The sequence below is a fragment of the Anopheles arabiensis genome, chromosome 2 (assembly GCF_016920715.1).
Source record: "Anopheles arabiensis isolate DONGOLA chromosome 2, AaraD3, whole genome shotgun sequence".
NCBI classification, from domain to species: domain Eukaryota; kingdom Metazoa; phylum Arthropoda; class Insecta; order Diptera; family Culicidae; genus Anopheles; species Anopheles arabiensis.
In genome coordinates this window covers 7,649,683-7,674,690 of record NC_053517.1, presented here as the reverse complement: position 1 = coordinate 7,674,690, position 25,008 = coordinate 7,649,683, and the positions used below count along the sequence as shown (strand labels likewise).

The following is a 25,008-nucleotide window of genomic DNA, read 5'->3' as shown; positions in this document are numbered from 1 at the left end:
CTCCGTCCCACGACCGTCACGACGGAAATTTGCAGGTAAAGCGACAGGTTGACGAAAAGGACGTCAGTGTCTGGGTGTTTTCGTGTTTTTTTTTTCTGTGCACATCGCACCGGAGCGTGCTACCGACACGGCGCTAGTTACATTTGCTTTTGCTAAGGAAAAGTTTTCCGTTGCTTTTCATGTGCGAATGGGACTGACACAGCCGCATCATACCTGACAAGTGTGTGCACGGTGGAAAAAAGGATACAATTAATTTCGGCTTGTTTCGTTTATTCCATCACGTCGAGCCCTTTTTGAGCTCGTTCCAGTGCGAGCTTCAAGAGTCGTAATTTTTGGATTGCATGTAAAGACGAATTTGGTGGATGTGAGTGGTAAAATGTGAAAAAAGATTTCATTCGTTGGGAATTCATATGTGGGAAGTATATACAATGTGCGAAATTAAAATCCAACAATCAGTCATTCTGGTGCCTTCAGATGATTAACGTCTCGTTTTTGCTTGCCACTAAAGGATACTAGCTCCAATTGATGAGCCGTGAGCAATGCAATTTATACGGATGAATAAATGTGTATAGTGTTTGTTTTGATAACTCTATGCTAGTGGCGGAAGCTCGGAATCGGAACACGATTCCATAACAATTCCGGAGCTGATTCCGATTTCGGAGTAGATTCCAAAGCCAATTACGGAGCTTAATCTAGAGCTCTGGATTTTTGGGACCAATTCTAAAGCTGAGATTCTGAAATCGGATTCGGCAACGAAGTCAGAATCAGCTCCGGAGTCAGAATCAACTCCGGAATAGGAATCAGAAATCGAAATCAGCTTCGAAATCGGAATCCGAATTGCCACAATGGCTCTGGAATTGAAATTGGCTCCGGAATCAGAGTCAGATCTAAGACTGAAATTAGATTTTTTAGAAGTCAGTAATCAGTCCCGGAATCTTCATGAGAATGGATCGTTTACAAGTAAATTTGGATTATTTGCGTCTACCGATACAATCGTAGCTGTATATGACCCAAATGCCGATTCTCGTGAATATTCGGAAACCGACTTCGATTCCGGAGTCGATTCCAATTCCGGAATCGATTCCAATTCCGGAGTCGATTCCAATTTCGGAGCCAATTCCGAAGTCGATTCCAATTCTGGAGCCCAGATTCCGGAAAATTCTGAACCTACTATCCAAAATCGATTCCAAAACAAACTGGAGCTAGCCGGAATCGGTTCCGGCGAAAATCTGTATTCATCCCATCACTACTCCATACACAATTACACAAAAAGCATATTTTCTTATTGTTTCAATCCGGTCCTTTTATTTATAACTGTTACCTGCAGACGCACAACGGCTGGCAAACAAAACCCTCAGATTCAATGGAAATGGTTTGAGCTTTCTCGACGTTCATCACTCAAATAGCATCCACCCACTCCCAACACGAGCCAGCAAAAGGGTAAAAGCACTCCCGAAAAAAGTGGGCCATTGGCCAGGAGCGTCATTACGGTCGCCCTGCCCCCGCCGAGGGTCGTGCACATAAACTTATGACGATCGTGCCGCTTATTGCGTCCGGTGTCCGAAGCATCGGGCGCTTATTATTACACACAATCCGTTTCTCCTTGCCGTACCCCACAAAAAAAATCACAGCCGAATTGTTGATGTAAGGTGATGGAAAGCACTCCAAACATAGAGCAACCCCCTGCTGAAATTTAACCGCACTGGCCAAAAGCTGGTACCTGGCACAGAACTGGGTTAAGGACAGTGGCAGTTCGTTCCGTCCGGTCATCAAACGCGACCTTAAAGGTTAGACCTCACTTTCTTTTCGCTTTCTCTCTCTCTCTCTCTCCGCGGCCATTCTAGCACTGCCCTTCACATCCGGCCGTCTAGCGTTAGCGTCGGGTGGGAGCGTGGGCCGATGGGATACCTTCTTATTTACCTTTTCGCATCAGCCCCACCAAATAAATGCGCCAAGTGCTGGTTAAACTCTTATGCAACATGATTGCGTTCTAGCGATAAGGTAAGGCACAAATGAATTGCTTTCCCTGCTGGGTGGTCCGTTTTTTCCCTTTCGGACTCATTAGCGAACGAAGCAAACATCATTTCCGTTCCATTCCTCTCGCTGGCCACCAACGACTGCTACCACCGTTCCGCATTTGTGCTCGAGTCGTCCGGTATGCATTCCTACGCCGGCAGGCCAAACCGTACCAAAGCGGGTCAAGTTTACATTTTTCGGGCTAGCCAGCGCCGGTGCTGCTCCTAGCTTAAAAGCTCATGAATATGTACATTCCGCGCTGCCGCGACGGTCATTCACGCGATGTTTGGAATGTTCTGGCCAGACAATGTTCCAAAGCCACCAGCCCATTGAAGGCAGCCACCGAGCAATGGAAGAGATTGCTTATCGTTGACATAGACAGCCCCAAACCGCCCCATTGTAAGCGTCACGGTCGGCGGAAGTTGATGAGTTTCGTATCCGAACTCGCGCGGACATCCACATTCGCGCACCATGGCCGCCGTGGTTCACGATGCGAACGATTGCCGGCACGCAGTGAAAGTGTTAAAATGTAGCTTGTTTTAGCAGTGACTTTACACGCTATGTGGCTTTTGCCAGCTCAAGGCTGATTGGAGCAACACTTCCTTCCGGCCGGCTCGTTAGGAGATGAGGGAAGTACTTCAAACCTGTCGACAATTATTACGTCGCGCAAGTTGATTTATCATACTGTTTGTAGCGAATAAACTTTAATAACACGTACCCATTCCACCCTCCCAGCTGCTTGCTAAAACTGGGTCAATGTTACGACGGAGAGAGTGAGAGAACAAAAAATAAGAAAAGGAAACCCCTTAGCAGCCCCGGTTTCCTTCGAGTGGCCTTTGTGCGCCTTCCTCGTGCGAATGCTTTTCTGCTGCCTCTGTAACGCTCTCCAACTACCAGATCCATTGATTAAGATTGCCACTTGTTTATAACACCGCTCCACCCCAACACGGGCAGGAAGCAAGTTTGTGCTGAAAGGGGAAAACGGTAGCCGCGACATGCCCTTTCATCCTTCCATCCTCTCTCTTTCTCGCTCTCTGTCTCAAGAATGCTGTGGGTCTTTTGAAGCGGACGGTAAACGCTTCACCTCCTGGTAGACAAACGTTTAACAGTGCAATTTTGCTTCCACGGTTCCACCTGCTCGGCTGGAATGTTGCCTCGACGCTTCGATTGGAGTAGTGTTTTGGAGAATGCTAATCTTGTCACGATCAGGAAGGCTCGTGGTCCCTTTGCACGAGGCTATCAATTTTTGGGGCAGAAATCGCTGTGGGCGCTTTCGCTTTGCCCAACGGGCACGGATGGCGTGCGTGGATGACATTAGCATTGAGCAACCGCATTCGCCGTATCGCGGTGATTCAATCAGCATTATGTGCTTCGGCCAATGCCCGCAGACGAGCGAAAGTGTAAACGGTGTTCCGTAAATTGCGTACAGCAAATGGTACACAACTAGAGCATAATGCTAAAAGCCCACCCGGCTGCTGTTAAATGATCTGAGCGATGTTAGTTCGCGAGAGTGTATTGAACAGTACGGGAAAGGATGTCAAGATTGCGAGCAATAGTAGGTGCCGTTAATGCACCATTCATATGTTTTTAATTGCCTCTAATACGCAACCCGTTAACAGCTTTGGCCTCCATTTTGCCTCACTTACAGCGTTTAGGGAACGATTTGAATCTCGTCGATTGCTGCCCATAAAACGACACATTTTATCGAACCGTACAACCTGTTGAGCAAATTGCCGCTGTTGGTAGCATTGGATTCATTTTTCAAACAGCTGCCACCGCGTCAATCCACAAAACCCGTGCCCGAAGAGGTTTATGAACTATGTCTTTGTTCTATTTTTCCTCGTCCGGAGACCTCAAAGGACCTCCCGCACTGCCTAAAATGTATCGGCAAAATGAATCGTAAATTTAATCACCACCCTTTTGCCGTACCAGCCCGCCACTCCCGTTGCGTACGGCTGGCAGCATTGTGGTGTGCTTTATGGTGATTTTGTGTTTTTTCGCAATCATTCGCTCATTTTCCGCATAATGTGTACGGTGGGGGGTTTTATTTCGTTTTTTTTTTTCGCAAAACAAATCCGTTCAATGCGGCGTTGGGTCTGAAGTCCTTCACCTTCGCTGGAAAGGTAAGCAAAGCGAGAGCAATAGTTCCCATCTGAAGTGGTACACAATTGAGTTTGTAAAGGAAAATGAAAGAAACCTTCCAAAAAAAAACCAGGCGGCTCCATCATAGGCCGGATGGAGTACAAAAATGGACGTATAGAATGCTAGCTTGCACCAGATTAGAGAAAAATTGTGTGAGACAAAAACCATACTATTGATATAATAACACACCAATACGAAACCACAATGCTGTTGCTAAAACTCAAAGCAAGAATTATGCAAAGATTTAACACAATTTTCCCTCACACGGAAGCACGCATTACATTTCTCCACATGCTGTCAATAGGGGGCTCACAGCCAATGACAGCCCTTACCGCGAGGAGAGGCACCACTCTATGTGCCGGCCACCCGAACAAATGATGTACACAGAAGTAAATTACTTGCCAAAGCGCAAAACGAATCGCTTCAGAAACTGCCGCTCGACTCCCAGACTGGCATTATACACGGAACAGGCGTCTGCACAATGGGCTAAGCGTGTTGCAAGAGCCTTCCGTCCTTTCCACTTACACAGTAATGAACAAACCTGTCTTTAATGGATCGGATTATTTGCAGAAGAACCGAAAAAAGGCGAAAAAACAGGAATCGTACTGCACCAATCGTATTTTCCCGCCATTTGCGTGTTTTTTTAACCGTGTGTGTGTGTGTGTGTGCCTCTAACATACCTTCAGCAGATTTTTCGCTGATTGAAGTCGTTCCACTCCACGGTCCCCCTAAAACCCCGGTGGCATGGAAGTCGTAAGCAGACAAGCGAAACAACACACACCTTGCACACACGTACCTGGTACAGTTCGGAAACACTTCCTGTGGAAACCAAACAATCAACCAGCAACGCTTTCCCGTATCCAAGGCAGTGCGCGCGTAGTAAGCCTTGGTGTAGTTGTGCACGAGCTACTCCACTACTGCACGGTGCAAAGCAGCGGGCTGTTCGATTTAAACTCGAAATTAATGCTCAATACCGTCCGCCCATTGCACGTTTGCACCTCGCCGGGAGCGGACGCACACGTTCCGGTGCTTTAGTGTGTTCTGGTGTTGGATTGTCTCCGAGCGCAGCAGTCAGTGTCAGTCCAGTGTCCAGCGTGGAGATCCAGCGTGTCCAGCGTGTGTGTGTGTGTGAGTGTTCTGTGTCCCGCTGACCCTTCCGGCCGGTGCTGCTGCGATGGCGGAGGAGAAGAAGAAAAAGGAAGAGAAAGAGGAAGACCCGTGCTCGGCGTTCGTCGGCCGGTACGTGCTGAAGACGATGCGCCTGAAGGACGAAAAGTGGCAGAAGCTGATCGGCAACGAGGAGCTGCGCACGATCGTGATGGACTGGGTGCTGCAGCCCGCCGTGATGAAGCTGTTCATAACGCTCAACAATGCTGGGGCGCTCGTACCGAGCTACCATTTCACGTCCACCGCCAAGGGCAAGATATGTTACTTCGTCAAGATCTCCGAGATGGCTGTGGAGATTGGGAAAATTCGTGAGGTAGGTTTGTGGGCTCTTGCAAGCGAGGGGGAAAAGAAAGTGAGGCCTGAAATGGACGGCTCGGTGTTGTTTTTGCATTAATGGCCGTAACGGACCGGGTAGGACTATCGCGTCGTCGCCATCGCCCCGTTACCATTGGGAACGACCATGGCTACTGGGCCCTTGGAGTTGTTTATGCGTTTGATTGTGAAACACCCGCACACACATACAAACATTCGTATTGATGCGTTAGAAGGTTAGGGAATTGTAGGTGTTTTCTAAAATTGGTACTCTGTACCGCCAAAATCAAGGTTTTGGTAAATAAAAAAACTCAAGCCACCAACGCCCCTAGTTACTCGGCCCCTTGTTCGATGCGTACGCATTGCCTGTCTGGCCTTGTCTTTGATTGCAGGTTTAAAAATTACCCAATCTTTTTGATATGATAATTCAAGGCGCACGTTTTGCAAATCCCGCCCTCAAAGAAACGTCCACTTGCTTGCAAAAACCGTGCTTTAAATACGTTGCTTGTTTTCCCGCGAGCGACGAGCAGGGTTTGCTTGCGTGGCAAATGCCATTTACTTCACACTTTGTCGTGACCACGGTTTTAGCTGCAAGCCACGGTAATGGCCCCACAATGGCTCGGAATGGCTCGTCGACTTGCCCGCAGCAGTGAGGTGCAATAAAATTTCTTAATTTAGGAACAATTACGACGTGTGTAATCTTGTGTTGCGATTTCGGTTTGCGGTATATTTCAGCAACGCATGCAACACACGTGTTTTGCTGTTTCGGTAACGGCATGTACAACAGCTTGTTTGAGCAGCTTAACCTTGTTGTGGGACAATAGTGTCGGGGTATTTACAAAGCTGGAACAAGCTGTTTATTTAGTTTTATCCCTCTTTGTTTTGATGCTTTCTGGTCAATCAGTGTCTCCTTACTGTCCATAACTATCGATTGGAAATATTAAATCTCTTTCCTCAACCTCACTCCACACAGCAAATCATATACGGCGATCTAACACCGAACCCTATCGACGATCTATCGATTCTGGTGGATGAAATCTTCTACCCCATGATTAACAACCCAAAAAACCAGGAAGGATGGCCTACCGCAATCGTCAAGGACATCGATAATCACGTCCAGGAGCTGCGGAATATCATTTCCGAGGTATGTAGGCGGTTGCTCGCCAACGCAAACAGTACAGAAAATAGCAACAAACAATTATGACTAACACACACATACACGTCCCATTCCCGCTACCCGCAATGAAGGTGAAAGGTAACATCATAAATCAAACGCTGCTGCCGATGCCTATTTCTATCGACAACATTATGCAGGTCGGGGAGGAAGTTCTGCAAGGGTAAGTTACAACCGTCCCAGGCGGCGCAAGCGAAATAAAACTTTTTCCCGCACTTTCCCGACACACGATTCATATTCGCGTACACCATTCGTGCGCTCGCTTTTGTTCGCTCAATCGGTACCGCCGGTAATTTGCAATGGCCTCCACCCACCCGTCCACCCAACACGACACCCGCCACCGCAACAGCAACATCGATGCATGCAGTCTGAAAATGAAAAACTCCCTCGAGGGCATTATAATTAAGTGGGCCTGCCAGATTAATGACGTACTGAAGGAGGACTCGTCGCAGGCGTTCAAGGACGGGCGGCACCCGACGCCGGTCGAGGAGATCAGCTTCTGGGAATTGCGGCAAAAGAATCTACGCAACATCTACGCCCAGCTAACCGAGCCGAAAGCGCGACAAATTGGCGTTATACTCGAGGGTATCGATTCGGTGTACTCGTCCTCGTTCAAGAAGACGTTCAAGCATGTCGTACAGGCGGTACACGAGGCGGACGACATTTCGCTCTACTTGAAGCCGCTGGTAGGACACACAACCCATTTGCTGTGTAATCACCTTTATTTTATCATTTTGCTCTCTGTCTGCTTGTGTGTGTTTCTCCGTTTTTCAGCGTAAAACATTCGAAACATTCGAGAGTACCGATTTCACCGATTCAGCGGATATGATTTCCCCGATGCTTCATCTGGTGTGCCTGGTTTGGGCCAACTCGTGCTACTACGGCATCAACTCGCGGTTAGTGATTCTGTTTAAAATGATAAGCAACATGATGATAGCGGAGGCGAGCAAATCCCTCGATCCGGGCTCACTGTTCCAGGGCGAGGTCGATGAGTCATTGATCAAAATTAGCCAAATCATTGATTCGCTGGAATTCTACAAGTAAGTGCCGGTAGCGGTTTGCGCTTTGCCGTACCGAAGAAACCCATCTATTATTGTACTGTGCTCTCGCTCTCTCTCACACACAGATCCGAGTTTCATGACTTTCGCTCACGGTTGAGCGAGTTCGAGAAACCCAACACCCAACCCATCAACTGGACGTTTCGCGCGCGGGACATTTTCGATCGGCTCGACATCTACATTGTGCGGTTGAACGAAATAAAGGATATTTTCAACACGGCGGCCGAGTTTAAGAAGCTCGAAAAGGTGGAAATCGGCGGGCTGCGGGGTCGAGCGATCAGCCGCAAGATACAGGAGATCTACGACGACTACAACAAGCTCTACCAGCGCTGGGGATCGATCCAGTACGATCCGCTCGATCCCGACCCAAAGCTGCTGGGGTTCGCCAAGGACCGGCAGCGCTACATCGAGAAGGCAAGCGTGCTGGAGCGACGGCTGGCCGCCCAGTTCGTGCTTGCCTTTGAGGAGTGCTTCAACGTGGAGCAGCTGATGAAGCTGGTGCAGGTGCTGGGCAGTCTGCTGAACCGGCCCCTCATACAGCCGGACGTGTCCACCAAGATCGAAAGCATTGTGGCGCTGTTCGATGCCGATCTGAACGCGATGCGGCTCATTTACGAAACCGGCTGCGAGGAGTACCGGCAAAAGGGCTTAAAGGGAATTCCCATCGATGATGGATTCCCGCCCGTCGCTGGAGCAATTGCCTGGGTGCACAAGCTGCAGGATCGCATCAAAAAGCCGCTCACGGAGCTGGCGATGATCGATCTACCAATATTCGGCAACGAACTGGGTCAACGGGTGTTGCAGAAAGCGGACCGGTTGAAGGAACAGCTGGAGGACTTTGAGCAGCAACTGTTCTCCGCCTGGGTGGCGGATGTCACCAAGCATATCAACAATTTCATGAGCAAACCACTGCTCAGCCGTACCGATCCCCGGCTGCTGGAGATGAACTTCAACCAGGTACTGCAAACCATCATGGCCGAGGTCCGCTACCTGCGGTGCATGAAAGCGGTCAACATACCGGAGAAGGCCCAGCAGTACTACGCAACGGGGGAAGCGCTCTGGGCGGCTCGGATGAAGTTGTCACGCATTGTGGAGTGGTACAACGAAATATGCAAAACCTGCGCACCGTGCGAGTTCGAGCTGATCCAGAAGGAGATCGATGAGATCGATGACATCCTCGGGGATGCGTGCTCGGGTCGGATCGATTGGAATAACTTCAGCCAAAGCTTCATCGACGGGCTGTACGACAAGCTGTACAACCTGTACTCTCGCGTGCTGAAGGCGAAGGCAAACATCAAAAAGGTACAGAACAGCATCCGCAGCTGGGGCAAGATACCGCTCTACGAACGGTTGAATGGAGATAACGCCTCGCTTATCAACATTGAAAACCGCTCGCTGATCGTGCAGCGGCGTCTAGAGGCGTGCCTGGAAACGAAGAAGCTTATCGAGAAGGTGATGGATGAAAACTTCAAGCTGTATTTCGACTATCTTGTTGCTTTGTCGGAAGAGAAGCTATCATCCACCACCAGCGCTACGGGATCGCAGCGTAGGAGCAGCATGGCTATGCCGGTAGGTGCTGCTGCGGAGGAACAAGAGGAACAACGACCACCTAGTGTAGTCCTCGATGCTCCAGAAGCGGAGGAAGACCCATCGGGAGCAGATACGCTGGACGATGTGCCGTCCCTCGACCAGTCGGAGCTCGGAAAGAATCTCTCCCAGCTGGAGCTGTTCCGTCCGTATGAAGAGTATGTGGATTCAATACTGTCGAAAGAAATTATGGAAGCTGTACACGTGAGCGTGAAGTACATCAAGTTTGAAATGGAAAACCGCCTCGGGCACAACACTCCAATCTTCGAGATCAAGTACGAGCTGCATCCGCCAGATACGCGCTTCTGTCCTTCGCTGGATCCGTACGATCCGGACGGGTTCTTTGCTTTGGTTGAAAGCATGATCACTGACATCTACTGCATGTCGGACATGATACCGAGAGTTGCCCAACCGGCCGAGAGTGAGCGTACCGACGAGGAAGGGAATGTATATCCGGAAACGTATGTGTGTGAGTATTCTGTTTGATCGTGGGTTTGATTCCTTTGACCTCTTCAAGTGTGCTATCCGTTCTATTTGCAGCTCACTTAAGCAACAACGACGCTATCGAGCGTATGAAGCACTCGATCATGCTGATGGTGATTCAATCTACCCGCGATGCCGAAAAGTACGTTAAACAGTTCGACAACTACAACTATCTCTGGCTGGACGATAAGCACAGTGTGCTGGCACAGTTTCTCAAGTACGGACGGCCGCTCACGCAGGACGAGATGGAAATGTTGCTCTCCACGGAAACGCCCCTCAAGGAGGTCGCCCCAACGCTGGAACAGTTCAAGGCCCAGATCGACAGCTACATCGATCTGTTTGACGAGGTGTACCAGACGGAGGTGTCGCACGTGTTCGACACGTGGCTGTTGGTCGACTTTCGGCATTTCAAGCACAAGCTGCTGCACGAAATAGGCAAGTGGTCCAACATCTACAAGCAAACGCTGATCGATCGCGTGGTTATCAGCTTGCAGGAGCTGGAAGAGTTTAGCATCGAGTGCGACGAGGTGCTGGGGCTCGAAGCCGCCGAGGAGGACTTCCCCACGCTGCTCAAGATACTGTCCGTGCTGAACAAAATCAAGGAGCGGGAAACGGCCACGGACAACATGTTCGAGCCGCTGAAGGCGACCGTCGATTTGCTGAAAACCTACAACGTAGAGTTTAACGAGACGGTCTACAAGCAGTTTACCGAGCTGCCCGAGCGTTGGCTACACATGAAAAAGACGGCCCAGAAGGTGCGGGAAAAGATTGCCCCGGCGCAAGCGTACCAGGTGGATCTCATTCGCAAGCGCATCAGCCTGTTCGACATCCGCATGAAGCTGTACCGGGATGGGTTCAAGAAGCTGCCCTGCTTCAAGGTCCCCTGCAAGAACGTGTACGACATTTGCGATCAGGTGAACCTGGAGCTGAACATCATGGAGACGCAGCTGAAGAATCTCAGCGACTCGGCGAGCCTGTTCGAGCTCAGCCCGCCGGACGATACGAAGCTGCGGCTGTGCCGGAAGGAGGTGAAGATGTTGAAGCAAATCTGGGACTTTGTCTACACGGTTGAATCGTGCGTGAACGATTGGAAGAAAACGTCCTGGAAGAAGATTGACGTTGAGGCGATGGACGTCGAGTGTAAGAACTATGGCAAGCAGATTCGCCAGCTAGACAAGGACATGCGTAACTGGGCACCGTATCTGCATCTGGAGGCGATCCTGAAGAATCTCATGACATCGCTGCGTGCCATTACGGAGCTGCAGAATCCGGCCATCCGCGAGCGTCATTGGTTTGAGCTGATGCAAGCTACCAAGGTATGTAATCGGATTAGAGCTTCAATAGATTGTGTCTCCTTTTAGCTGAAGAACTTGGTAGGATCATGTTGTTTGTGTCGTTACAAATCTTGTTTATTTTTTTATTCAATGCTTCAACCACTTCTACAACATCGACATAAACGACAACGCGGGATACTGTTCAGCTGATACAAACATATGGGAAAGAAATGCTGGTTTGTGATGGTTTTTCATGAGTGTGATGATTGGTCGTGTTTAATCTCTTCAGTTTCTTGCAATCTTTGCGTTCTCTCAAGCGCACTGTAAATCTCTAACCGCACTAATAGCAAAGTGTTGTACATTATTTGAGGTTGCTTTAATTTTCTTATTCATTTATGGCATAATTCCTTTTTCCAAGTATGATGAAAACTCATCGCTTTTCGTTGCCAAAAGCGTCCATTTCTGATCACGATTCCTCTAACACGCCCTAGGTACGCTTCCAAATGGTAGACTCAACCACACTGGCCGACCTGCTTGAGCTGAATCTGCACAACTACGAGGAAGAGGTGAAAGGCATCGTCGACAAATCGGTCAAGGAGATGTCCATGGAGAAGATGCTCAAGGATCTGGAGGTCGCGTGGAAGGATCTGCAGTTCGAGTTCGATCCGCACGAGCGCACCCACCTGAAGCTGCTGAAAATCTCGGAAGAAGTCATGGAGATGCTGGAGGAAAACCAGGTGCAGCTGCAGAACCTGCTGTCCTCCAAGTATGTCGCCTACTTCCTCGAGCAGGTGTCCCGCTGGCAGCTGTCCCTCTCGAATGCCGACTGCGTCATCACGGCCTGGTTCGAGGTGCAGCGCAAGTGGATGTACCTGGAGAGCATCTTCATCGGGTCGGAGGACATCCGCAACCAGCTGCCCGAGGACTCGAAGCGCTTCGACAACATCGACAAGGAGTTCAAGCAGCTGCTGGCCGGCATCGTGGCCAATCCGAACATCGTCAAGGCGACCAACCGGCCCGGGCTGTACGAGAAGCTGGAGAGCCTGCTGGAGCAGCTCATACTGTGCGAGAAAGCCCTCAACGACTATCTGGAAACGAAGCGGCTCGCCTATCCACGCTTTTACTTCGTGTCGTCCGCCGATCTGCTCGACATCCTGTCGAACGGCAACCAGCCGGAGCTGGTGGCGAAACATCTGACCAAGCTGTACGATTCCATCGCCAAGCTGCGGTTCGACAAGAGCTCCAACAAAACCGCCATCGGTATGGTGTCGAAGGAGAACGAGGAGTTTGTCCAGTTCAAGGACGAGTGTGACTGCGACGGGAAGGTGGAGATATGGCTGAACCGCATCACCGACTCGATGCGCATCACGCTGCGCGACCTGTTCGAGCGCTCCGTGACGGCGTACGAGGAGAAGCCGCGCGACTCGTGGATTTTCGACTGGCCCGCCCAACCGGCCCTGTGCGCGACCCAGATCTGGTGGACCACCGAGGTGAACGTGGCGTTTGCCAAGCTCGAGGAGGGCTACGAGAGCGCACTGAAGGACTACCAGAAGAAGCAGATCCTGCAGCTGAACGCGCTAATCGTGCTGCTCTGCGGCGAGCTTAGCCAGGGCGATCGGCAAAAGATTATGACCATCTGCACGATAGACGTGCATTCGCGCGACGTCGTGGCCAAAATGATACTGCAGAAGGTGGAGACGGGCCAGGCGTTCCAGTGGCAGAGCCAGCTGCGCCACCGGTGGGACGATAAGCTGGGCGACTGCTTCGCAAACATTTGCGATGCCCAGTTCCGGTACGATTACGAGTATCTGGGCAACACGCCCCGGTTGGTAATTACACCGCTAACGGATCGGTGCTACATCACCCTCACGCAGGTAGGTACCAAAAAACCACAAAATCAGCGCCTTCATCTCGTGTTTACTACACTTTGGGAACAAACCTAAACCCCCCCCTCCCCCCCTTCTGATTCGTGTTCTATTTTCTCCCCACGCTAGTCGCTGCATTTAATCATGGGCGGTGCACCGGCCGGACCGGCCGGCACGGGCAAAACCGAAACGACCAAGGATCTCGGCCGGGCGCTCGGCATCATGGTGTACGTGTTTAACTGTTCCGAGCAGATGGACTACAAATCGTGCGGCAACATCTACAAGGGCTTATCGCAAACCGGCGCCTGGGGATGCTTCGACGAGTTCAACCGCATCTCCGTCGAGGTGCTGTCCGTCGTGGCGGTGCAGGTCAAATCGATACAGGATGCGATCAAGGTAAGCGACACGACACCCAACCCGCCGACGGACGCAATCGGTTGTACAAAATCTCTCCGTACCCACACACACACACACACAAACAAACACTTTTGGTACCTTTACTCGCCCTGTAACTGGAAAATCCCTCCGTTTCTTTCTCTACTTGGTGGTTGAATAATGTGTTGTGTGTTTCTCTGTACATGTGTTGCGTGTGTATGTATATGTGTATCGCGTGGTAATGGTGTGTGTGTATAGGGAGGGAAAAAGTATGCAACCCTTAGCGATAGCAAGGTAAATTTGGAAATCGATTCTATCGTTGGATGTTTAACGTTCAAGCAGCACCTTCGTCCCGGTCCTTCCCCGGTCTTTTGCGGGAATTTGGAAATTGTGGCAATGTTTTTGTGGTTTTTCGATTTGTGCACGTATGCTGCTGGTAGTTTTATTGCTTCGCCTTGTTTTTCACTGTAATGCAACGAAAACGGTAAAGTAGCTGTAGGGTTTTTTTGTGCACCAATCGAAAGGGTTTTTAATTAATGTTTAATTTCGGCTTGTACTTTGGAGTCGTTTGAAGTAGTTTGAGATAATTTAAACATTTCACTTTAACCATTCAACATCCTGCTCGTCGCTTGAATCATCGTAATTGAGCATACTGCATGTTTGCTTGAAGCACTCAATTTTACTTCTGCATTTTAACATTCTCTTCCCACCGCCATTTGCGTCATCTGCCCACCGCAACCCATCATCCGTTCATCCGCTTTTGTACTGGCAACTGAAATAATTATCAAATTTCCCTACCAATAGGGCAAGAAAAGCATATTTAACTTTATGGGCGAAACCATCTCGCTCATTCCAACCGTGGGCATTTTCATCACCATGAACCCGGGCTACGCCGGACGTACCGAGCTGCCGGAGAATCTGAAAGCGCTCTTCCGGCCGTGCGCGATGGTCGTGCCGGACTTTGAGCTGATCTGCGAAATCATGCTCGTGGCGGAAGGCTTCCAGGAGGCCCGGCTGCTGGCCCGCAAGTTCATCACGCTCTACACGCTGTGCAAGGAGCTGCTGTCCAAGCAGGACCACTACGATTGGGGGCTGCGTGCGATCAAGTCGGTGCTGGTCGTGGCGGGATCGTTGAAGGTAAGTTTGTTGCATTTCAACATTTCAGTTCCGACAATTCTGGCTTAACTCTGACCCGTTTGTGTCCCTTCACACCGTAGCGAAGCGATCGAGAGCGACCCGAGGATCAGGTGCTGATGCGAGCGCTGCGTGACTTTAACATACCGAAAATCGTCACCGACGATGTGCCCGTGTTTATGGGGCTTATAGGCGATCTTTTCCCAGCGCTCGATGTGCCGCGAAAGCGATCGCCCGACTTTGAGAAGCTGATACGCCGCTCGACGCAGGAGATGAAGCTGCAGCCGGAGGATAGCTTCATCCTCAAGGTGGTCCAGCTGGAGGAACTGTTCGCGGTGCGCCACTCGGTCTTCATCGTCGGCAATGCCGGCACGGGCAAGACGCAGGTCTGGAAGGCGCTGTTCAAGACGTACCAAAACCAGAAGCGCAAGCCACACTTTAACGACCTCAACCCGAAGGCGGTCACGAACGATGAGCTGTTCGGCATCATCAATCCGGCCACGCGCGAGTGGAAGGACGGGCTGTTTTCCGTCATCATGCGCGACCAGGCGAACATGCCCGGCACGGGACCGAAGTGGATCGTGCTGGACGGTGACATCGACCCGATGTGGATCGAAAGCTTGAACACGGTGATGGACGACAACAAGGTGCTGACGCTGGCGAGCAACGAGCGCATTGCGCTGACGAAGGAGATGCGCCTGCTGTTCGAAATCTCCAACCTGCGCACCGCGACCCCGGCGACGGTGTCCCGGGCCGGCATCCTGTACATCAACCCGCAGGATTTGGGCTGGAATCCGTTCGTCGCGTCGTGGATCGATTCGCGCGAAACGCAGGCCGAGAAGGGCATCCTGTCGGTGCTGTTCGACAAGTACATACCGCCGCTGATGGACGCGCACAAGCGGTTCAAAAAGATAACGCCCATCTCGGAGATTGCGATGATACAGATGACCTGCCATCTGCTAGACTGCCTGCTGACGCCGCAGAACCTGCCGCCCGAGTGCCCGAAGGAGTGGTACGAGATATACTACGTGTTTGCGGTGATCTGGGGCTTCGGGTCGTCGCTGTACCAGGACCAGCTGGTCGACTGGCGGACCGAGTTTCACAAGTGGTGGATCAACGAGTTTAAGGCGATCCGCTTCCCGCCCGGTGGGACCATCTTCAGCTACTACATCGATCCGGAAACGAAGAAGTTCAACCCCTGGACCGAGCTGGTACCGTCGTTCGAGCTCGACACGGACATTCCGCTGCAGTCGATGCTGGTGCCGACGACGGAGACGACGCGGCTGCGCTGGTTCATGGACATACTGATCGAGGACAAGCACCCGGTGATGCTGGTCGGTGGGGCGGGCTCCGGCAAGAGCGTCATCGTGGCGGACAAGCTGAGCAGCCTGTCATACAAGTACGCCGTGACGAACGTGCCGTTCAACTTCTACACCACCTCGGAGATGCTGCAGCGCGTGCTGGAGAAGCCGCTGGAGAAGAAGGCGGGCCGCAACTACGGGCCGCCGGGCAACAAGACGATGGTGTACTTCGTGGACGACATGAACATGCCGGAGGTGGACACGTACGGCACGGTGCAGCCGCACACGCTCATCCGCCAGTTCATGGACTACCGGCACTGGTACGATCGGGCCAAGCTGTCGCTGAAGGACATCCACAACTGCCAGTTTGTGTCGTGCATGAACCCGACGGCCGGCTCGTTCACGATCGACCCGCGGCTGCAGCGCCACTTTTGCGTGTTTGCCGTCAGCTTCCCGAGCGGCGATCCACTGTACCACATCTACTACTCGGTGCTGTCGCAGCATCTGTCCAACCCGCTGAACAAGTTCAACCTGGCGACGCAGAAAATCTGTGCCGCGCTGGTCACGTGCGCCCTCAACCTGCACACCAAGATGGGGCAGATGTTTCTGCCGACGGCGGTCAAGTTTCACTACGTGTTTAACATGCGCGACCTGGCCAACATCTTCCAGGGCATGCTGTTCGGGAACGGGGAGACGTGCGCCGAGCCGAACCAGCTGATCCGCCTGTGGGCGCACGAGGCGACGCGCGTCTACGGCGACAAGCTGGTGGAGGAGCGGGACATTGACAACTTCAACAAGCTGATCGTGGACGTGGTGAAGAAGTCGTTCGAGGAGATGGACGAGACGAAGGTCTTCTCCAAGCCCATCATCTACTCGCACTTTGCGGAGGGACTCACCGATCCGAAGTACATGCCGGTGGCGAGCTGGGAGACGCTGAACAAAACGCTGGAGGAGGCCCAGTCCAACTACAACGACATGATCGGGGCGATGAATCTGGTGCTGTTCGAGGACGCGATGAGCCACATCTGCCGGATCAGTCGCATTCTGGAGGGACCGCGTGGGAACGCGCTGCTCATCGGTGTCGGTGGCTCGGGCAAGCAGTCGCTGTCGCGGCTGGCCGCCTTCATATCGGGCCTGGAGGTGTTCCAGATCCAGCTGCGCAAGGGCTACAGCATCGCGGACCTGAAGGCGGACCTGGCGGTGCTGTACATGAAGGCGGGCGTCAAAAACGTCCCCTGCATGTTCCTGATGACGGACGCGCAGGTGGCCGAGGAGTCGTTCCTGGTGCTGATCAACGATCTGCTAGCGTCCGGCGAGATACCGGAGCTGTTCCCGGAGGACGAGATCGACAACAACATCATCAACGCGCTGCGCAACGAGGTGAAGCAGCTGGGCATGATGGACTCGAAGGAGAACTGCTGGAAGTACTTCATCGAGAAGGTGAGGAAATCGTTGAAGCTGGTGCTGTGCTTCTCGCCGGTCGGCTCTACGCTGCGCGTTCGGGCGCGCAAGTTCCCGGCGATTGTCAACTGTACCGCCATCAATTGGTTCCACGAGTGGCCCAAAAATGCGCTCGAGTCGGTGTCGACGAGGTTCCTGTCGGAAATTGAGGTCTTGCCGGTAAGTGTGTTGAAAATTCATGTTGTATTTCATTAATCAGTTGTAAAGAGTCTTTCAAATTAATATTCAATGAGGTGTGGTTTGAATCTGGAGACGAATATCTAAAGATTCTTGCCTCTAGAGACTATTGATTCTTTGAAGATTCAATAATCTCTGAAGACCAATTCATAAGAAACTATTGAGTCAGTCTTTAAAGAATCATAAATCCCTAAGGCTTCATATAAATAATGAAATGATCTTAAACATTAAGAGATTCATGACTCAATCAGCGCATGATTCTTTACAGATCCATTAATCTCTGAAGATCTATAAGAATCTTCAAAGGTTCAATAGTCTTAAAATAATCATAAATCTCTAAGGCTTCTTATAAATATTAAAATATCCATGAATATTAAGGGATTCATGAATCAATCAGCGAAAGATTATTCACAAATTCGTGAATTTTTGAAGATTAATATGATTATTTACAGATTCATCAATCATTAGAGATTCATTAATGTTTGAATATTAATATGATGATCCATGAATCATTAGAGATACATAAATCTAACAAGTGAAAGAGAGAGAGACATGAATCCTTGAAGATTAATAAGATTTCTTACTGATTCATGAATCATTGGAGTTTCAAGAATCTCTGAAGATTCACAATTTTTTTTTTGATTCATGAATCATTAGAGATAGTTGAATCGTTGAAGAATCTTGAATCTCAAAATAAGATTCAGAGTGATTTAATGACTTTTAATGACACTTTCATTTAATTTAATGACACTTTCATGAATCACTTGGCAAGTTCATGTACCTGCATCCCAATGACTCATCTCTAACATACACGCCTTCCGTTTGTCTTGCAGCCCGAACTGGTTGAACCGATCGCCGTGTTCATGTCGTACGTGCACGGTACCGTCAACGAAATGTCACAAACGTACCTGCAGAACGAGCGGCGCTACAACTACACCACACCCAAGTCGTTCCTCGAGCTGATCTCGCTCTACGCCAAGCTGCTGACGGACAAGACGCTCGAGCTGCACGATCGCATCCACCGGCTGGAGAGCGGCATCCTCAAGCTGGCCGAGTGTGCCAAGCAGGTGGACTCGCTGCAGCTCCAGCTGGCCGACCAGGAGATCGTGCTGAAGGTGAAGAACGAGGAGGCGGACAAGCTGATCAAGGTGGTCGGTGCGGAGAACGAGAAGGTGCAGAAGGAGAAGAACATTGCCGCCGAGGAGGAGCTGAAGGTGCGCGTCATCGAGGAGGACGTCGGGGCGAAGGCGCGCGTCTGCGAGGAAGATCTGCGCAAGGCGGAGCCGGCCCTGCTCGCCGCCCAGGCGGCCCTGGACACGCTCGACAAGACGAACCTGACCGAGCTGAAATCGTTCGGGTCGCCGCCGGACGCGGTCGTCAATGTGTGCGCGGCCGTGCTGGTGCTGTTCTCGCCCAAGGGCAAAATCCCGAAGGACCGCAGCTGGAAGTCGTGCAAGATGATCATGAACAAGGTGGACGTGTTCCTGAACGATCTGCTGTACTACGACAAGGAGCACATCCATCCGGACGTGATCAAGGCGCTGCAGCTGTACCTGCGCGATCCCGAGTTCGATCCGGACAAGATACGGGCCAAGTCGATCGCGGCCGCCGGGCTGAGCGCCTGGGTCATCAACATACACCGGTTCTACGAGGTGTACCAGGTGGTGGAGCCGAAGCAGCGCGCCCTCAACGAGGCGCAGACCGAGCTGAAGGACGCGCAGGACAAGCTGATGGAGCTCGAGTCGAAGATTACCGAGCTGGAGGACAAGCTGGGCGTGATCGAGGCGGCGTTCAACAATGCGCTCGCGGAGAAGCAGAAGTGCCAGGACGAGGCGGACAAGACGGCGTTCACGATCGACCTGGCGCATCGTCTGGTGAACGGGCTGGCATCGGAGAATGTGCGCTGGCGGGAATCGATAGCCATGCTGAAGGGCCAGACGGTGACCCTGCCGGGCGATGTGCTATTGGTTGCCTGCTTTATCAGCTATGTCGGCTGCTTCACCAGACGATACCGCGTCGAGCTGCAGGAGCGGCTGTGGATACCGACGTTCCGCATGTCCCGCCCGATGATCCCGTTCACGGAGGGTGTCGATCCGCTCAGCCTGATCTGTGACGATGCGATGATCGCGTCGTGGAACAACGAGGGCCTGCCGTCGGATCGGATGTCGGCGGAGAACGCCACCATACTGACGTACTCGTCCCGCTGGCCGCTCATGATTGATCCGCAGCTGTAAGCTGATTCCCACGAAGAATTGTGGTGCAGTATTGAAGCCTTCGTTTTACTTACACACTCTTGTTTTCTCTTCCGTCTCGCCACAGACAGGGCATCAAATGGATCAAGCAAAAGTATGGCGACGAGCTGACGGTGCTGCGGCTGACCGTGCGCGGCTACCTGGACGTGATCGAGCGGTGCGTGGTGAACGGGAAGATACTGCTGATCGAGAACATCGGCGAAACGGTCGACGCGGTGCTGGACCCGCTGCTCGGCCGGATGCTCGTCAAGAAGGGCCGCTGCCTGCGGATGGGCGAGAAGGAGATCGACTACAATCCCAGCTTCCAGCTCATCCTGCAGACGAAGCTGGCCAACCCGCACTACAAGCCGGAGATGCAGGCGCAGACGACGCTCATCAACTTCACCGTCACGCGCGACGGCCTCGAGGAGCAGCTGCTGGCCGAGGTGGTGAAGGCCGAGCGGCCCGATCTGGAGAAGCAAAAGGCGGACCTGACGACCGAGCAGAATCGGTTCAAGATCACGCTCAAGCTGCTGGAAGACGACCTCCTTAGTCGCCTCTCGTCGGCGGGTGAGAATGTGCTGGAGGACGCCTCGCTCGTGCTGAACCTGGAGAAGACGAAGAAAACGGCGGCCGAGGTCGAGATCAAGGTGCGGGAGAGCCGCAAAACCTCCGAAGCGATCGACGTCGCGTTCGAGAGCTACCGGTCAGCGGCCGAGCGTGCCTCGATACTGTACTTCATCCTGAACGATCTGCACAAGATCAACCCGATCTACCAGTTCTCGCTGAAAGCGTTCACGACCGTGTTTAAGGACGCGATCGCGAAGACGCCGCCCGCCGACAAGCTGAAGGAGCGCGTCGCCAACCTGATCGAGTCGATCACGTTCGCGGTGCACATGTACACGACGCGCGGCCTGTTCGAGAAGGACAAGCTGATCTTCATGGCGCAGATGGCGATCCAGATACTGCTGCACGCGAAGGAGATCGATCCGGGCGAGCTGGACTTCCTGCTGCGCTTCCCGTACACGCCGAACCTGACCTCGCCGTTCGACTTCCTGTCCAACAGTGGGTGGGGCGGCATCAAGGCGCTCGCCAACATGGACGAGTTCCGGGCGCTCGACAAGGACATCGAGGGGTCGGCCAAGCGGTGGCGCAAGCTGACCGAGTCGGAGTGCCCCGAGCGGGAGAAGATGCCGGGCGAGTGGAAGAACAAGAATGCGCTGCAGCGGCTGTGCATTATGCGGTGTCTGCGCCCGGACCGGATGACGTACGCGATCCGGTACTTTGTGGAGGAGAAGCTGGGCGCCCGGTACGTGGAGGCGCGCACGGTTGAGTTTGCCCGCTCGTTTGAGGAGTCGAGCGCGAGCACGCCGGTGTTCTTTATCCTTTCCGCCGGCGTCGACCCACTGAAGGATGTGGAGAAGCTGGGCAAGAAGATGCGGTTCGCGTCGGACTACGGCAACTTTTACAACGTGTCGCTCGGGCAGGGGCAGGAGGTGGTGGCCGAGGCGGCGATGGACGTCGCGTGCAAGGAGGGCCACTGGGTGGTGCTGCAAAACATTCACCTCGTCGCGAAGTGGCTGCCGACGCTGGAGAAAAAGATGGAAGCCACGCAGGAGGGCGCACACGGCAACTACCGGCTGTTCATTAGCGGCGAGCCGGCACCGTCCGCCGAGTACCACATCATACCGCAGGGCATCCTCGAGTCGGCCATCAAGATCACGAACGAGCCGCCGACGGGGATGCTGGCGAACGTGCACAAAGCGCTGGACAACTTCAACCAGGAGACGCTGGAAATGTGCGGCAAAGAGGCCGAGTTCAAGGCGATTCTGTTCTCTCTGTGCTATTTCCACGCGGTGGTCGCGGAGCGGCGCAAGTTCGGCCCGCAGGGCTGGAACCGCTCGTACCCGTTCAACGTGGGCGACCTGACGATCAGCGTGTACGTGCTGTACAACTACCTGGAGGCGAACAACCGGGTGCCGTGGGAGGATCTGCGCTACCTGTTCGGCGAGATCATGTACGGCGGCCACATCACGGACGACTGGGACCGGCGGCTGTGCCGGACGTACCTGGAGGAGTTTATGCAGCCGGAGCTGGTCGATGGGGATCTGAACTTTGCCACCGGCTTTCCGGCCCCGCCCAACCTCGACTACGTCGGCTACCACAACTACATCGACGACAATCTGCCGTCCGAGTCGCCGCATCTGTACGGGCTGCACCCGAACGCGGAGATCGGCTTCCTCACCACGCTGTCCGAGCAGGCGTTCAAAACCATCTTCGAGCTGCAGCCGCGCGATTCGGGCGCCTCGAGCGGCAGCTCCATCAGCCGGGAGGACGTGGTGAAGAACATCATCGACGATTTTCTCGACAAGCTGCCGGAGGAGTTCAACATGCTGGAGCTGATGGCACGCGTCGAGGATCGGACGCCGTTCATCATCGTCGCGTTTCAGGAGTGCGAGCGCATGAACATACTGGTGCGGGAGGTGAAGCGGTCGCTGCGGGAGCTGCTGCTCGGGCTGAAGGGCGAGCTGACCATCACGACCGACATGGAGACGCTCGAGGGGGCGCTGTTCTTCGACCAGGTGCCGGACAACTGGACCAAGCGCGCGTACCCGTCGATGTGCGGGCTGCAGTCGTGGTTCGCCGACCTGCTGATCCGCATCAAGGAGCTGGAGGCGTGGTCGAACGACTTCAATCTGCCGTCCTCGGTGTGGCTGGCCGGGTTCTTCAATCCGCAGAGCTTCCTCACGGCCATCATGCAGCAGACGGCGCGCAAGAACGAGTGGCCGCTGGACAAGATGTGCCTCAGCTGCGACGTGACGAAGAAGTGGAAGGAGGACTTTAGTGCGCCGCCGCGCGAGGGCGCCTACGTGAACGGGCTGTTCATGGAGGGCGCCCGGTGGGACGTGAGCGTCGGCTCGATCGCGAACTCGCTCATGAAGGAGCTGTTCCCCCAGATGCCGGTCATCTACATCAAAGCCATCACGCAGGACAAGCAGGAGACGAAAAACATCTACGAGTGTCCGGTCTACAAAACGCGGTAAGTGAGGGGGTGGTTGAGGTGGGAAGCGAAGACGGCGAACCTCTTCAATAGCGACGATGACGACGTGTGTGCTTTTTTTTTATTTGCAGAACCCGGGGCCCAACGTTTGTGTGGACGTTCAACTTGAAAACGAAGGAAAAGTCCGCCAAATGGACACTCGGCGGTGTTTGTCTGCTGCTGCAGGTTTAAGCAAACATCTCGGCGGACCCTGGACCCCAAATTGTGCAGTGCAAAATGGAGCGTATCGCACGTGTGTGGAAAAGTAAAGTAATTGAAATGGATTTTTGTGAATTGATGCTACGGGGCACTCTATGCTTTAACGTTGGATCGAAATAAAATGCAAATTAGGCATAGTTAATAAAATGATTGAATTGTAATTTTAATCACTTTATACACTTAAAACATTATCCGAAATAATAATTGTCACCCAAATGAAAAAAATAAATGCAACGTTAAGCTCGTGCTGAAAAAGCGTCCAATTCAAATCGAAGCGGCAGTTGATGTAGTGCAGATTGCATATCAGTCGGGTATGAAGTTTTAGAACGGCAAAAATATTATTTTAGAGCGGATTGCACACAAAGCTTGCACACTCGACAGAAAGATGTCGCACACATAGTTCTCAGTTTCATATGCTGATGGCGCTGCAGACTTTTGAGAGGTAATGCGGGTTGCATACAACTTGTACAGTGCAAGGCATACTCATTGCATACTTTGTAGGCGGATAACCATTATGTATCATTGCATACCTTTTAGAGGTCTTGTTCGCACATTGCATACTGTTTTTAGTACCGAGCAGTACTTACCGATTCAGATGTAGATGTCGCTATTTTATTTGTCATTTGCCTATATTTGGGAGTAAAGGTGTGATGCAAATTGCATACCATTTCGAAAAAAAAGTTTTTTTTCAACTATTTTTGAGCTAACGAAAACCACGGCGTCTACAGATTTTGCTCACTTTTTACAAGGTAAGCTTAATGTTCTTCCCCATTTTAGTTTATTATGGGGCCTGCATTGGACCAGTCTTCCTGAAAATGGTTAAATATATAATTACTGCTCGAGTTTTTAGATATAAGTTGAAGCAGGGAATCACAAAAAATATCAAACTATTTTATGCAGTTTTTGCTACAATATTTTATTTTGATTTCTAAGCTAGAAAGCTAAAAACATGTAGCCAGCCAGCTAGCAGACGATAGGGGCTTTGTTAATACATCTGTCATACTCTTCATTTTAAACCAATTCCATCATTCCACAGTAATAAATAGTCCCAAAATAAAAACCACCCAGTTTACAGGTAAGTTCATCATATTTAGAGCATTCTGTTTGATCCAAAACTTTCCGAAAACAATATTTGTTTGCATGTTGCTCACGGCTCTGTCGGATGTATCATATTTACGTGGTGAAAATCTCTCTTTCCCTTCCTCCCAGATTACCCTTCAATCGGTGCTCAATTTCTGATAGCATCATACATACATCACACCCTTCCTTTTCTATGTGTTCGTGCGTGCGTGTGTGTGTGCTCAGATTCTCACACTGTCTACGCGTTGTATACATCGCCGGAATCGGATGTGCAAACAGAGCTCCAAAAATTTAATCAAATAAATGAATATATCCTAGATCCTTTCAAGCTAATGCGCGCCCTCCCGTCCTTTGCCCATATAGAGCAGTGCGTCTCCTCTTGTTCGCTGATCCTACCTCCGCCCTGCACTGGTCGCTGGACGCTTCTAATAATCTGTCCAACCGTGAACCTTTCAGGCAAAAGTAAAAGTAACCAATCGAAAACAAAAAAAAAAGGAAAAGCCACAAGCGAACACGGGAACGATGCGATGCTTTCGTCTCGCGCAAAACTCTCCCAATCCCAATCCCGGGGAACAGGGGAACCAGTGGCGCTGTGGGAAAGTGAGCACTTTCGCAAATAGAAAGATAAATATGAATGCGATATTCTTATACTGCTGCATCCGGTCAGATCAGATCACGTCCCAACCAAGACCCATTGGTCAGCCTTCATTCCCTGCCGTCCATCCCGAGCGGAGAGCATTAATTATTGGCCAAAGCAATTCAATTTCGGGCCAGCTCCGAGGCCATCGCAATTATTGAAGGAGTGCGGTGATGCTTTTTCTCCTTCAACAGAGCCTTGTGCACTCTCTCCATTCTTTCCTTTCTCCCATCGCTTGCACATCATACATCATCATTCGTCATGACGCCATCGTC

The 25,008-nt window shown here is 51.8% G+C and overlaps 1 protein-coding gene across 2 annotated transcripts; it reads left to right on the top strand.

Moving 5' to 3' along the window:
- The first annotated feature begins 5,051 nt into the window (after positions 1 to 5,051).
- LOC120908661 (dynein beta chain, ciliary-like) lies at positions 5,052 to 23,166 on the top strand. 2 transcript variants are annotated; one of them, XM_040319883.1, is made up of 15 exons: positions 5,052 to 5,638; positions 6,611 to 6,781; positions 6,886 to 6,974; positions 7,161 to 7,497; positions 7,586 to 7,851; positions 7,938 to 9,925; positions 9,997 to 11,255; positions 11,420 to 11,449; positions 11,705 to 13,087; positions 13,208 to 13,474; positions 14,258 to 14,590; positions 14,671 to 17,508; positions 18,360 to 19,756; positions 19,846 to 22,797; positions 22,890 to 23,166. In XM_040319883.1, exons 1-15 carry the CDS (start codon positions 5,333 to 5,335, stop codon positions 22,987 to 22,989), a joined length of 13,716 nt encoding a protein of 4,571 aa, XP_040175817.1. In that variant the 5' UTR covers positions 5,052 to 5,332; the 3' UTR covers positions 22,990 to 23,166. The 2 variants fall into 2 exon arrangements, with proteins under 2 accessions (XP_040175817.1, XP_040175818.1); XM_040319884.1 differs by lacking the exon at positions 11,420 to 11,449.
- Positions 23,167 to 25,008: the final 1,842 nt, after the last annotated feature.